Source organism: Oreochromis aureus, linkage group 20 (genome assembly GCF_013358895.1).
Source record: "Oreochromis aureus strain Israel breed Guangdong linkage group 20, ZZ_aureus, whole genome shotgun sequence".
Taxonomy (NCBI): Eukaryota; Metazoa; Chordata; class Actinopteri; order Cichliformes; family Cichlidae; genus Oreochromis; species Oreochromis aureus.
The window spans coordinates 28,885,160-28,895,175 of record NC_052961.1 but is presented as its reverse complement, the minus strand read 5'-3'; the positions used below and the strand labels follow the sequence as shown (position 1 = coordinate 28,895,175).

The window sequence follows — 10,016 nt, the reverse complement described above, 5'->3', positions numbered from 1 at the left end:
CTAAAGGTAACTTCATTCACGTCAGGAGTTCCACCTCCTCAACAATGACACAAAGGCAAGCACCAGTCCTCTGTGTGTCAGACACTAGTGGTTTGGTAATAAACTACAGTCCAGGACTCGGTGCCACGGCAACCTCTTTTTCGGACCACAGTGTGAATATGAATTCGACCGGCAACAGGAGTCGCTCCACCTGCTGCTTTAAGACCAAAGAGAAATGCATAGTGGCCAACTGTGGGTGTACAGTGCTCACAGAGGCCCCCCTACAGGTACCCGGAGGCCACAAAGCCGTGGCTGTGGCTCACCCGGCTCTGGTGAATCATGGCGCGGTCGTATGCCACTTGGACAGATTTGCGGATGCTGGACTTGCGACCTTCCATAATACGCAGCTTGTCAGCTGTGTCATCTACGCCCAAGGGTGTCACCTTGTCACGCGGAAGCCACTGCCTACAACACCGATGACAGAGGTTAGGATTATTATTACAGCCTTTTATCAAGAGTGATAAATTCTTAAATCTTAATCTCAAAAATAAAATTCAAATATAAAGAATTATCTACAAACATTTTCAAATTATCTGTAAAAACAAACAAACTTTCCACCATTTGTCTTTTCATCACATGATACACCTGTGGAAAATGTATCAGGTTTCACTAAATACCTCCATGTGATAAATGGAGCATTGCATAACAGCAATGTTTATGTTAAACTCACCATGTCCGCTTGTTGTCAAAAAAAAGCACCAGGTAAAGTTTCTCATTCATCTCCTCCTGCCGCTGCTCCCCCAGACAGAGGACATCTTTGGGTGGGACGGGGATCGGCACCCCATTGTGCAGCAGGCCCTCCTCAGGCATCTCGGGGTCAATGATCTGAAACAAACAATCCAACAGGGAATTTAAGCTACACCCTGAGCTGAACGCTCATATTAGTGATAGTGATATTAGGTCAGATCAGCAATTACCAGAGCAGGATATGAGGGATATCCCCGACACTTGGCCCAAACAAGGTCTAGTGGTTCCAGCTCCATCTCATCCTCTGATGTTTGACTACTATTGCCTGTCAAACAACAGTGACACTCAAATTAGTTCAGCGACTAAATATATAATCAGGACACAAATGCAACTTAGCTTCAAGAGAACGTGGGATACACCGGGAAAAAAGTACCGGTGTAATCCAAATCGCCGTTGATGATCTCCAGAAAGGGAACTTTAGAAAGAGCCGGTTTCCCAAGGCTACGTTTGGGTGGCGAGTTGCTGTAATACAATACATCATATTGTCATTTTATTATCAGTTGTTAGCAAAACAGACCACAAAGAACACCAGACACACAATGTCTTACATTTCTTTGTGGAGAACTGGGCAAGAGCTAAACTCCACGTCGGATCTGCTATCTTTGTGCGTGTTAAAGCCGTTGGTCAATCCTGAAAGCAAGAGGGAGAGAAATCAAAACAGCAGCAGACAAGAGCAAAGGAGCAGGAGGAGAAGTCAGAAAAGATGACTTTTAAAGAGCACTTATGTCTGCTCTTGTCTCAGTTATATTGAAATCCATTAAACAATACAGGGCTAACTGTCTGACCAATCAGGTAGACTTAGGAAAAAAAACATAGAACACTTTAAACTTAACGTCAGTAATCAAGCCAAGTTTCTCACCACTTTCCAGCGTGTGATTTGGTGTCTTCTCTGGCTCGCTATCTGAACACATGTCTCGACTGGAGGTCCATAGTTCATTAAGGTCGAGGGGTCCTGGGCTCTTCTGTGGGGTTTTGCTTGGAGTGGTCAAAGGTGTGGAAGATGGGGTGCTGGCTGTGGAACTGAGTGCTGAAGAGTTGTTACTTGTATTCTCGTCCTGTGGTCCCTTCCCATTCAGCACAGGATTGTCTCGCGCTTTGAACAACTTAGCTCCATTTTTTGCCTTCTTAAACAGCACGGAGGTCCGTCGCCCGACTCCCCCGGTCGGGGGCCGTGAGGGGATGCCTAGCTCTGCCAGACCGTTGGTCACTGTCTGTCCTTCACTGTGCAAACTGGGAGGTGGGGAAGTTGACCGCTCATGTGCACGAATGCAATGAATGCTCTCTGTGGTGCCGTTTGAGAGGTCACCGTCCATCTTAAGGCGTTTGCAGGAGTAGCTGGGGGACTGGGGCTCCCCTGTGATTGGCCGCAGAGTGGGAGGCTCAAGAGGTGTGTCCCCCTGACGTGGAGGAGGAGCCGGCCCTGTAGGTTCCAGTGTCGGGGGCGAAGCGGGTTTGAGGTCCTCTGAAAGGAGAGGAAACGAATGATATTCCAATTCACTCAGCATTGGTTTTAAATGAATCTCCATTTAGTATGTAGTGTGATGCGGTGGTGCAGTATTCACACAGGAAAATGGTGTCACTCTGTAATGATTTACACTTCATTCCAACACTAACCACAGTCCAGAGGGAATTGACAGATTCTGTAGATATGGAGGACCTTATCAAGACAAGTGAAAAAGTACTTTGCTCTCACAACTGTACACCATCAACATGGTAACATGGTAGTATCTTTCGTTTTTTACTCAAATAGCAGGAGTTCTCCTGCCATCTTCTATGGTGACACAAGACTGTTTGACTAGACTAGCCTTTAGTCAAAAGTGGGATGATATGGCATGACTGCATGTGGCCATGGAGAGTGGTGAGTCCATGAGAGTGATGTATAGAAGAGGTGCAGACATAGAGTTCACTGGGAGAGAGGAGTTGTGAGGCAACCATGGCTAACGAGACTCTGTGGGCCCCTACTTACTAGACTGGAGACAGTGGGGTGGTTGGGGTTGGTGCGTGGGGGGGACCCTGGCTCAATTACCTGAGGACAATGTTCCGTTAGCTCATGTTCACAACTGGTCTCATTGAAAAAAAGTGGCTTTTTAAAGGTTCATGAATTGGCAATTTAATATTGCTGTTAGTCTCTCTCAGTGCCCACCTTTATCTGAAGATGTAAGGCCATTATCTGCCTTGGCGTCTTTGTCGTTGTCCTCCTCATCTTGCTCATCATCATCCTCTTCTTTGAGATGTCCATTGTGTAGGATGTGTCGGTGAGACTGGCCCTGCCTGCCCGCTCTGATGATGTTGATCTCGCGACGAAGGAGGCGGATTCGTCGAGTTCGGGCACCGCTGCATCGCATGGATGTGACAAAGTCCAGCTTTTCCAGCAGCTCCTTCAGTTGTTCTTCCACTGTCATATGCAGCCGGTTCTCTGGATCCAACATGCTGTCAACTGCACACAGCAGGGAGTTTGGTTAGCACCCAAACAGACACTTAGGTACAACAAGATAATAATACTTTAATGCTGACATTTCACAAAGATGACCAGCCAGGCTCGTCTTCTCAGAGAGCTCAAAGGTTATAAAATTTCTCCTGTTTGCAGTGCTATTTGTATTTTATTCGGAATAATTATTTAGCATGCACCGCATATATTGTACATGATAGAATGAATACAATACTCATTTTCATCTGTAGTCCCTGGTCTATGACTTGCTTAAACATGAGTCAACTATAACTGAGTATAAAATGTGAGAAATACTAATTAAATCAGCCTCCAAACTCATATCCATCTCTTTCAGTCGATTTATGGACTGTTGAAAAAAAAAAAAAAAAAAGAATAAACTGACTGTACCGGCAGCTTTTAAAGGAAAATATTTTCCTGCATGTTACTCAACCCATTATTTGATGATGTAAATTAATAAACACACCATTTAGTTTGTGTTTTGCTCACTTGCATGTCATATATTTTAGTATTGACTGGATTATTAAACGTCCAAAAGCTTAAAAATTAGACCAACTAACCAGAATATGCAAAATACAAAATATCCTACTATGAAGAGTTGTTTCAGTTTTCACTGCCAGCACTACACTTCATCTTTCTGCCATTTTCTCTCTAAGAAACTCAGCCCAAGAGCTCTCTATTTTCCTGGAACTTCATCAACTACTCAGCAACTATAAGTACTATGAAGCTTTGGGAATATATTTCCAGGGTTTCAGCAAATGTATTTTAAGCCCAACAGCTTACTAAGCCTAGGCAGAAATAAAGTTCAGTCAATAAGTTAGCAAATGAATCTTATTAGCCTACTATTCCAGTTAGCACATATAAAAACAGTTCAAGATTTAATAATGCTATAAAGATGTTTACAAAAAAAACAAACAAACAAAAAACAATTACTGAACCTTTTTGCTTTCAGTTGTTTGTCCACTTTTCATGTATTAAAGTAGATTGAACCATTCATATCTTTAATGTGATCAAAGCCGACCTTGATTGGATTCTTTTCTGACTACCTTATTTTCCTATTATGAAATGCAGGAGAAAAAACAACAACTAACAAACTCTAAAGATATATTTGTATCCCAGACTGTTTTCAGCTCTCAGGCATTACAAAATCTTTGGTTAAAACCCTGATAACTCCTCATTTCTGTTGTTGACTACAACTTCATTACTTAGATGCAGTACGTATTAATATTGCTGTTGTAGCAGTGGCATTTACTGTTACATAATGGTTACCAGCCACAGCGTGTACACTGTATAGACAGAATAGTGTGTACTCTCTACACAGTATTCTTTTAGTAAGGTGTTACTGGTATTTAAGCATTAACACGTTACAAAACTAGAAAGTCTGAATATACTGACAAAAAACCACCTAATCCTTTGGCACAGAAGAAATAACAGACTGAACTACATACACAACAGCTTCTAAACCACTAAAGACAGACACAGTATGATCCTCTGACTCACCATCCCCCCAGGTGCAACTGTAAAAGTCTCTTTTCTGGGGTGACTCTGGAAAGTGCATGCCAGTGTCTAGGTCCAGCCCAGTGTTGGTGGCTTGTCGCTGTGCATGTCGTAGTATGGCCCCTCCAAGGTCTCGAAGACGTAGTGCTGCTCGGTGGAAGACAGTGTCCTTGGCATTGTAAAGAAGGCAGTTTGACACCATCAGGTTGAAGTCGGCCTCCAGGTCAGCCACTGAGCGGTAGGAATGACTTTCTAGTTTAGAGCGCATAGTGGAAAAGTCCATAGGGTGGCTAATAAACTCAAGGTAATCAGGGACCTGAGGACAAGACAGCATGAAGTTTATCATCAGAATGGATGCATGTTTTAAACTACAATAACATCTGCACTGTGCAAAAAACAAACAAACAAAAACATGTAAATTCTTGTAAACTGTACTGTTATGTATAATTCTACTAAGTTCTCAGACAATATGATACAAGAAACTGAACTATATGGAGAATGGGGAACACACTTCCTCTCACTTTCTGACACAACGTAAACTGTGTGCATGCGTATCTGTTATAATAAATGTCTGACCTCCTTGATGTCCACAGGCTGTGCAAAAATCTGGGCTGTGTCCTTCTCCTGTAGTTGGTCCAGAGTGGAGCGTAGCAGAGCCAACATTGGGGTCAACTGCATCTCCAGAGCTGCCTGGTGAACTTTGACCTGCAGTTGACAGAGGACGTGTATGTGATATCTGCGCAGAAATTGCAAATCTAAAAAAAGTTAGGCTAGACAAACAGAGTGATCTGATTTAATATTAATCAACCAAGAAAATGGTTTTGTATATAAAAACATTTTTTCAGTATCTCATATGGATAGCTTTCCTTTCAGGACTGCCTCCTTATCTGTTTATAGCAGCCACCTGTTTATTATCATGTGGCAAAGACATGCCAACATATAATATACACGCTATAGGACAGGCCAAGAATAAGCAGAATACCCAAACATAACAGAACTAAAGATTACACTGGAGAGCCATTTAGGTAACTGCATTTTGAAGGTACTTCAGATCTTCGTTTTGCCAACATTTTTTTTGTTATTCAAAATTTACACGATGAACTGACAGCACCAAATATGAAGCATCCAAACCAGTGAGGGTGGTTCATCTTTGTAGGTTACCTGCTCTCGTTTGAGTTTCTCTCGCTTGCGGATGAGCTCCACTAGAAGTCTGGCTTTTTCAAGGTCGTGCCGAAGCTTCTGCCAATATCTCAGTGCGTCTCTTGCTGCAGAAATCTTCTCATCCACTTCAGGCTATAAAGTACAATTCATTTTAAAACTTCTACAAAATAGATTTCCAAAACATATTTAAAGGCAAAAATTTTAGAAAAACAGCTACAGAGTGTTAAGGCTTCATTTCTATGTAGTGCTCTTACCTGTTCAGTATTCCTTTGGGTCTGGATGTTAGAGTGCAAACGCCGAACCAGCGGCACACCGTTCCTCGACTGTCGCTTTAATAACCAGTATTTATAAAGCCTCTGCATGAACTGATTTTTCTTCTGGAGAATAATTCCTTTACAGATGATATTCAGCCTATATAACAGAGGGAAATGCAGTATTATGTTACTATCAACATGGCAAACATCAATTCAGGCTTCTCACTGTAGAATGTGTGAATTATGCTTATTTGAAATAGCAACTAGATCAAAAAAATCTCCAACAATTTTCTGCTTTTGATAAACTTTGTTTTATCAGATGTTCAAGGTAACTGCAGAAGACAATCTTATTTCGGGGAAAAAAGGAAAAAAACAAAACAAAAAAAACAACCTAACCTGCTTGTGGGTATCTGAGGCACTGTCACTTGTGGCGATGCTGTGAGTTGGGATGTTGAGTCTGAATTCTTTTTCCCTTTCTTTTTATCTGTCTTGGCATCATCGTCAGACTTTCTGCCTTTTTTCGGTGTTGTCGGACCCTCAGTGTAGGCACTCCGTCCTCTGCTCGCCCTCCCTCTGCTGCCCACCACTCGTCCCTCGCTCTCATCATCTGACCCAGGCTCTTGTCCTGGTGGAGAATGGGCCTCACAGAAAGCAGTCTTCTTAACTGAGAACGTGGTCCCGTTAATGTTTGTTTCTCGCACAGGCTCTATCTTCATAAAGAGCCCAGCACGCTGAGCACATGTAACATGAAATGCAGTGTAACAGTTGGCTTTATGACACTGAATGGATGCACCGCGACCCTTCTGCTTGCACAGGTAGCAGGTCAGTTTCCATCGTGCTGGGGGAATGTTATTAACCCCTTCCACTGGTTCCAGAAATACTGTGTTAGCAAAGCAGACCTCGGGAATCCATATAGCACAGACTACATGTGCCCAGCGGCCATCACTAGTTTGTTTGAATGCGCCGCCACGGTTTGGACACAGAACACAGTCAACAGGTTTCTGAGGGGACTGAAGGCAGCAGCGGCACAGCCACTGACCCTCAGGGATGTAGGGCACTCCGTAACACTCCTGGTGCACAGCCAGGTTGCAGGAGTCACAGAAGAGGATGACGTTGCTGTTGAGGCACTCGTCATCCAGGCACACGCAGCAGAAGGCATCATCGTCAATAGTGCTTTGAGGAGGCGCTCGGCTTCGGGCTTCCAGATATGCCTCCTCCTCCAATCGGTCCACCAGCCGCTCAAACGTTTCTGCTGAGACAATTGAGCAACCCTCTGATTTCCGATCAGCGTTGACCATCTCCAGCCAGGCAGTGTCCTCTTCGTCCATGTCATATTCTGCCTCAGTTTCCTCCTCAGCTGAGGTTTCAATATAACGATAATATGCTGCTGGCAGAGGAGGGGCCTCAACTGGCGTAAAGGTTTCCAGCACTCGAAACTTAGGTTCAGGAAGGGTCATATGATGATACTGTGATTTGTTTAGCTTTTCCGGTGATGGTGGATGAGAACTGGGGCAACTGTTCTTGGAGGATGGTGGCGACTTATTAGAGGAACATTTGGGGTCTTTCCTGCGGCTTCGTGGTGTGACAGGTTTGCGGGCTGTTTGGGCACTGCTGGTGGGAGGCGATGACTGCTCACTGTTCTCCTTGTTGCTGTTACACTCACTAATGTCCTGAGCCATCATCTCATCTTCAGTAATGACTTCCAAAGGCTCCAGAATAGAAATTCGGTGAAGCCTACCATCTAGTTCCACTTCAACCACCTTCTGGGCCTGGGCATACGTCAACGTTTCTCTGCTTGGAGAAGCTTTGAGGCTGTAGGGGGATGGTGATCGTTGACGGGCCCCCCCACGCCCGCCAAATGTCCCATTTGACTTTTTCACATCTCCACCTCCTCCGGCCACTTGGCCTTTTCGACGTGGCTTCCTCATAGGCCACCAATCACACCTTTCCTTCTGTTGGTTAGAAAAGGAAATAAAATAAGAACACTGACTGACTATAAAAAATTCAAATACGACACCAGCGTTCTCACTCAAAAGTAATATATATCATAAACTCAATTCCCAATCCCAATTACAGTTATAACATTCCTTATTATTATAAGTCTATGTTGTACTAGCTGTAACTACCTATTTTCTACCTATACTTATGTTCTGCTGTCTCAATACTTCACTAATGCCCAAGTGGCTAAAGTTCTTTCCATATTAACTCATTGAAATAGTCCTTTGACGTACATTACATAATACTGTGGCGATATTAGGCTGTAGCACCTGTGGTAAAAACATTCCGTCATATCTAAACTCAGAAAACTCTTACTCACCTACAAAAGCTAACAGAACAACCCATTGTAATGACTACGTTAGCTGCCGAGCAGCAGACTTTACTGACAAAAAACACATGGCCAGTAAAATCTTGTGTAGATTATTCTCGACTATATGTTAATAACTGCTGGCATCTGCTATCAGGGCTTGACCCAACACAGTGGTCAAATCCAATCAGCTTTCGGGAAAGCTTAAATGATCCGACTCAGAGCCAATCAGATTCAAGAATCCTAGAGCCTCAACAGAGCGGTGTCCTTATTTCAGGAGTAAAATGTCAGCCATATTTACAGTTTTAAAAACACTGTCCAAAGCTTTTCTACTGTTTAATTTTTAACAGTTGTTGATTTAGTACGATTGATGCAGTGGGTTTCATTTCATCATGCCGGTATAAGAACAACACAGTAATGTGACGGCACTAACATGAAAGTGCCGAGAGAAGTCTATAAGCAGGCTAGCCTGCTAACTTTATAAGCTGGGTAGTACTAACGTTAGCTTGTCTGATATTTTTAAACATTGACAAGGTGCATGACACAAAAAATCCTTACTAGCTAAAACTTTTAAGCCTGTCAATGATCAAAAAAGGGTAGTAAAATGGCAAATTTATGCCATCTTACCAATTATGGCAACTGACTGACAGGAGTAACTCGACAGCCCCGGTGGGTTGAAGCCGCTGTTGCTGTAATGGTTGCCTAGCCAGGCGGCTTACTTGCTATACTCTCCAAGCTAATAGCTACCGTTAGCCATCCACAGTTTGCTGGTACAGCCGGTATATTTCGCTGTTTTTTAGCGCTTCCGTTTCTTCACAGCACGGCACTTGGAAGGCACGCAGTCAATCCCAACGGCTTACTGAGACCAAAAGTAATATATCTGCATTAAAATATGAGAAAGACCCTACTGTCGGCCCAATTTTAAGAGAAGGAGGGATACTAGCCTCCTTCGGCTAGTTGGCTAGCAATTTGGAGCCCAGAGTAAGCTAAATTGACATCACCCAACGTAATAAGACTTCCGGTTAGATTTCAAAATAATGTCCAAGATTGAACGAGTGGATTTTCTTCTGCCACAAACACGACTCTGAATAACGCCTACTTATGTCATCGACCTTTCCCCCCCCCCATCTAACATGTCCTTTTAAGAGTATTTCACTGTGTTGTATTCTAAGGAAAAACAGTAGTCGATACACAAATGCGATAGGTTGGGGGAGACGTCGTCCTGGGTATCTGGGGTTGGGATACTCTTTCTCATGCTTTTACTTACACAGCTTATTGCGTTATTTCTGTGTTGTCTGATTTCCATGTACCACACGGCATTTGTAGAACTAGTCTGATATAAAAGTTGGAATATCGCATTCCAACGCGATTACATCCATTTATTTTGAGAGAGAACTGTCTCACTTCCTTTTTAGGCTAACTTGTGGGCTACCTTGACAACAGTCAACCGAGACAAGTTTAGCCATCCCCCCTGACGTCACTAGACCACGATTTTCGCGCGCGAGATCACAGGGTCAATGAAAAGTGTATTTTTTCATTTAAACCAGGGTATCAAAAATTTTTGGAC

General features: G+C 43.3%; 1 protein-coding gene across 3 annotated transcripts; it reads right to left on the bottom strand.

Moving 5' to 3' along the window:
* Positions 1-4: 4 nt before the first annotated feature.
* Positions 5-9,433, bottom strand: brpf3b (bromodomain and PHD finger containing, 3b). Of its 3 annotated transcripts, none has more exons than XM_031736116.2 (13): positions 9,077-9,433; positions 6,541-8,096; positions 6,145-6,301; positions 5,891-6,022; positions 5,306-5,434; positions 4,733-5,045; positions 2,930-3,223; positions 1,646-2,248; positions 1,335-1,416; positions 1,160-1,248; positions 957-1,051; positions 710-864; positions 5-444 (listed from the first exon to the last, which is right to left on the bottom strand). In XM_031736116.2, the coding sequence occupies exons 2-13, from the start codon at positions 8,070-8,072 to the stop codon at positions 261-263; spliced, it is 3,765 nt and encodes a 1,254-aa protein (XP_031591976.1). In that variant the 5' UTR covers positions 8,073-8,096; positions 9,077-9,433; the 3' UTR covers positions 5-260. The 3 variants fall into 3 exon arrangements, with proteins under 3 accessions (XP_031591976.1, XP_039460102.1, XP_039460103.1); XM_039604168.1 differs by having other exon boundaries at positions 9,098-9,433; XM_039604169.1 differs by having other exon boundaries at positions 9,197-9,433.
* Positions 9,434-10,016: the final 583 nt, after the last annotated feature.

Bases quoted from the DNA above. Each gene is read 5' to 3' on its own strand.
- brpf3b (XM_031736116.2), bottom strand. From the start codon at position 8,072: ATGAGGAAGCCACGTCGAAAAGGCCAAGTGGCCGGAGGAGGTGGAGAT. The intron at 2,249-2,929 runs GTGGGCACTGAG...CTCTCCTTTCAG, and splicing joins CCTTACATCTTCAGATAAAG to AGGACCTCAAACCCGCTTCG. The intron at 445-709 runs GTGAGTTTAACA...TCGGTGTTGTAG, and splicing joins TTTGACAACAAGCGGACATG to GCAGTGGCTTCCGCGTGACA.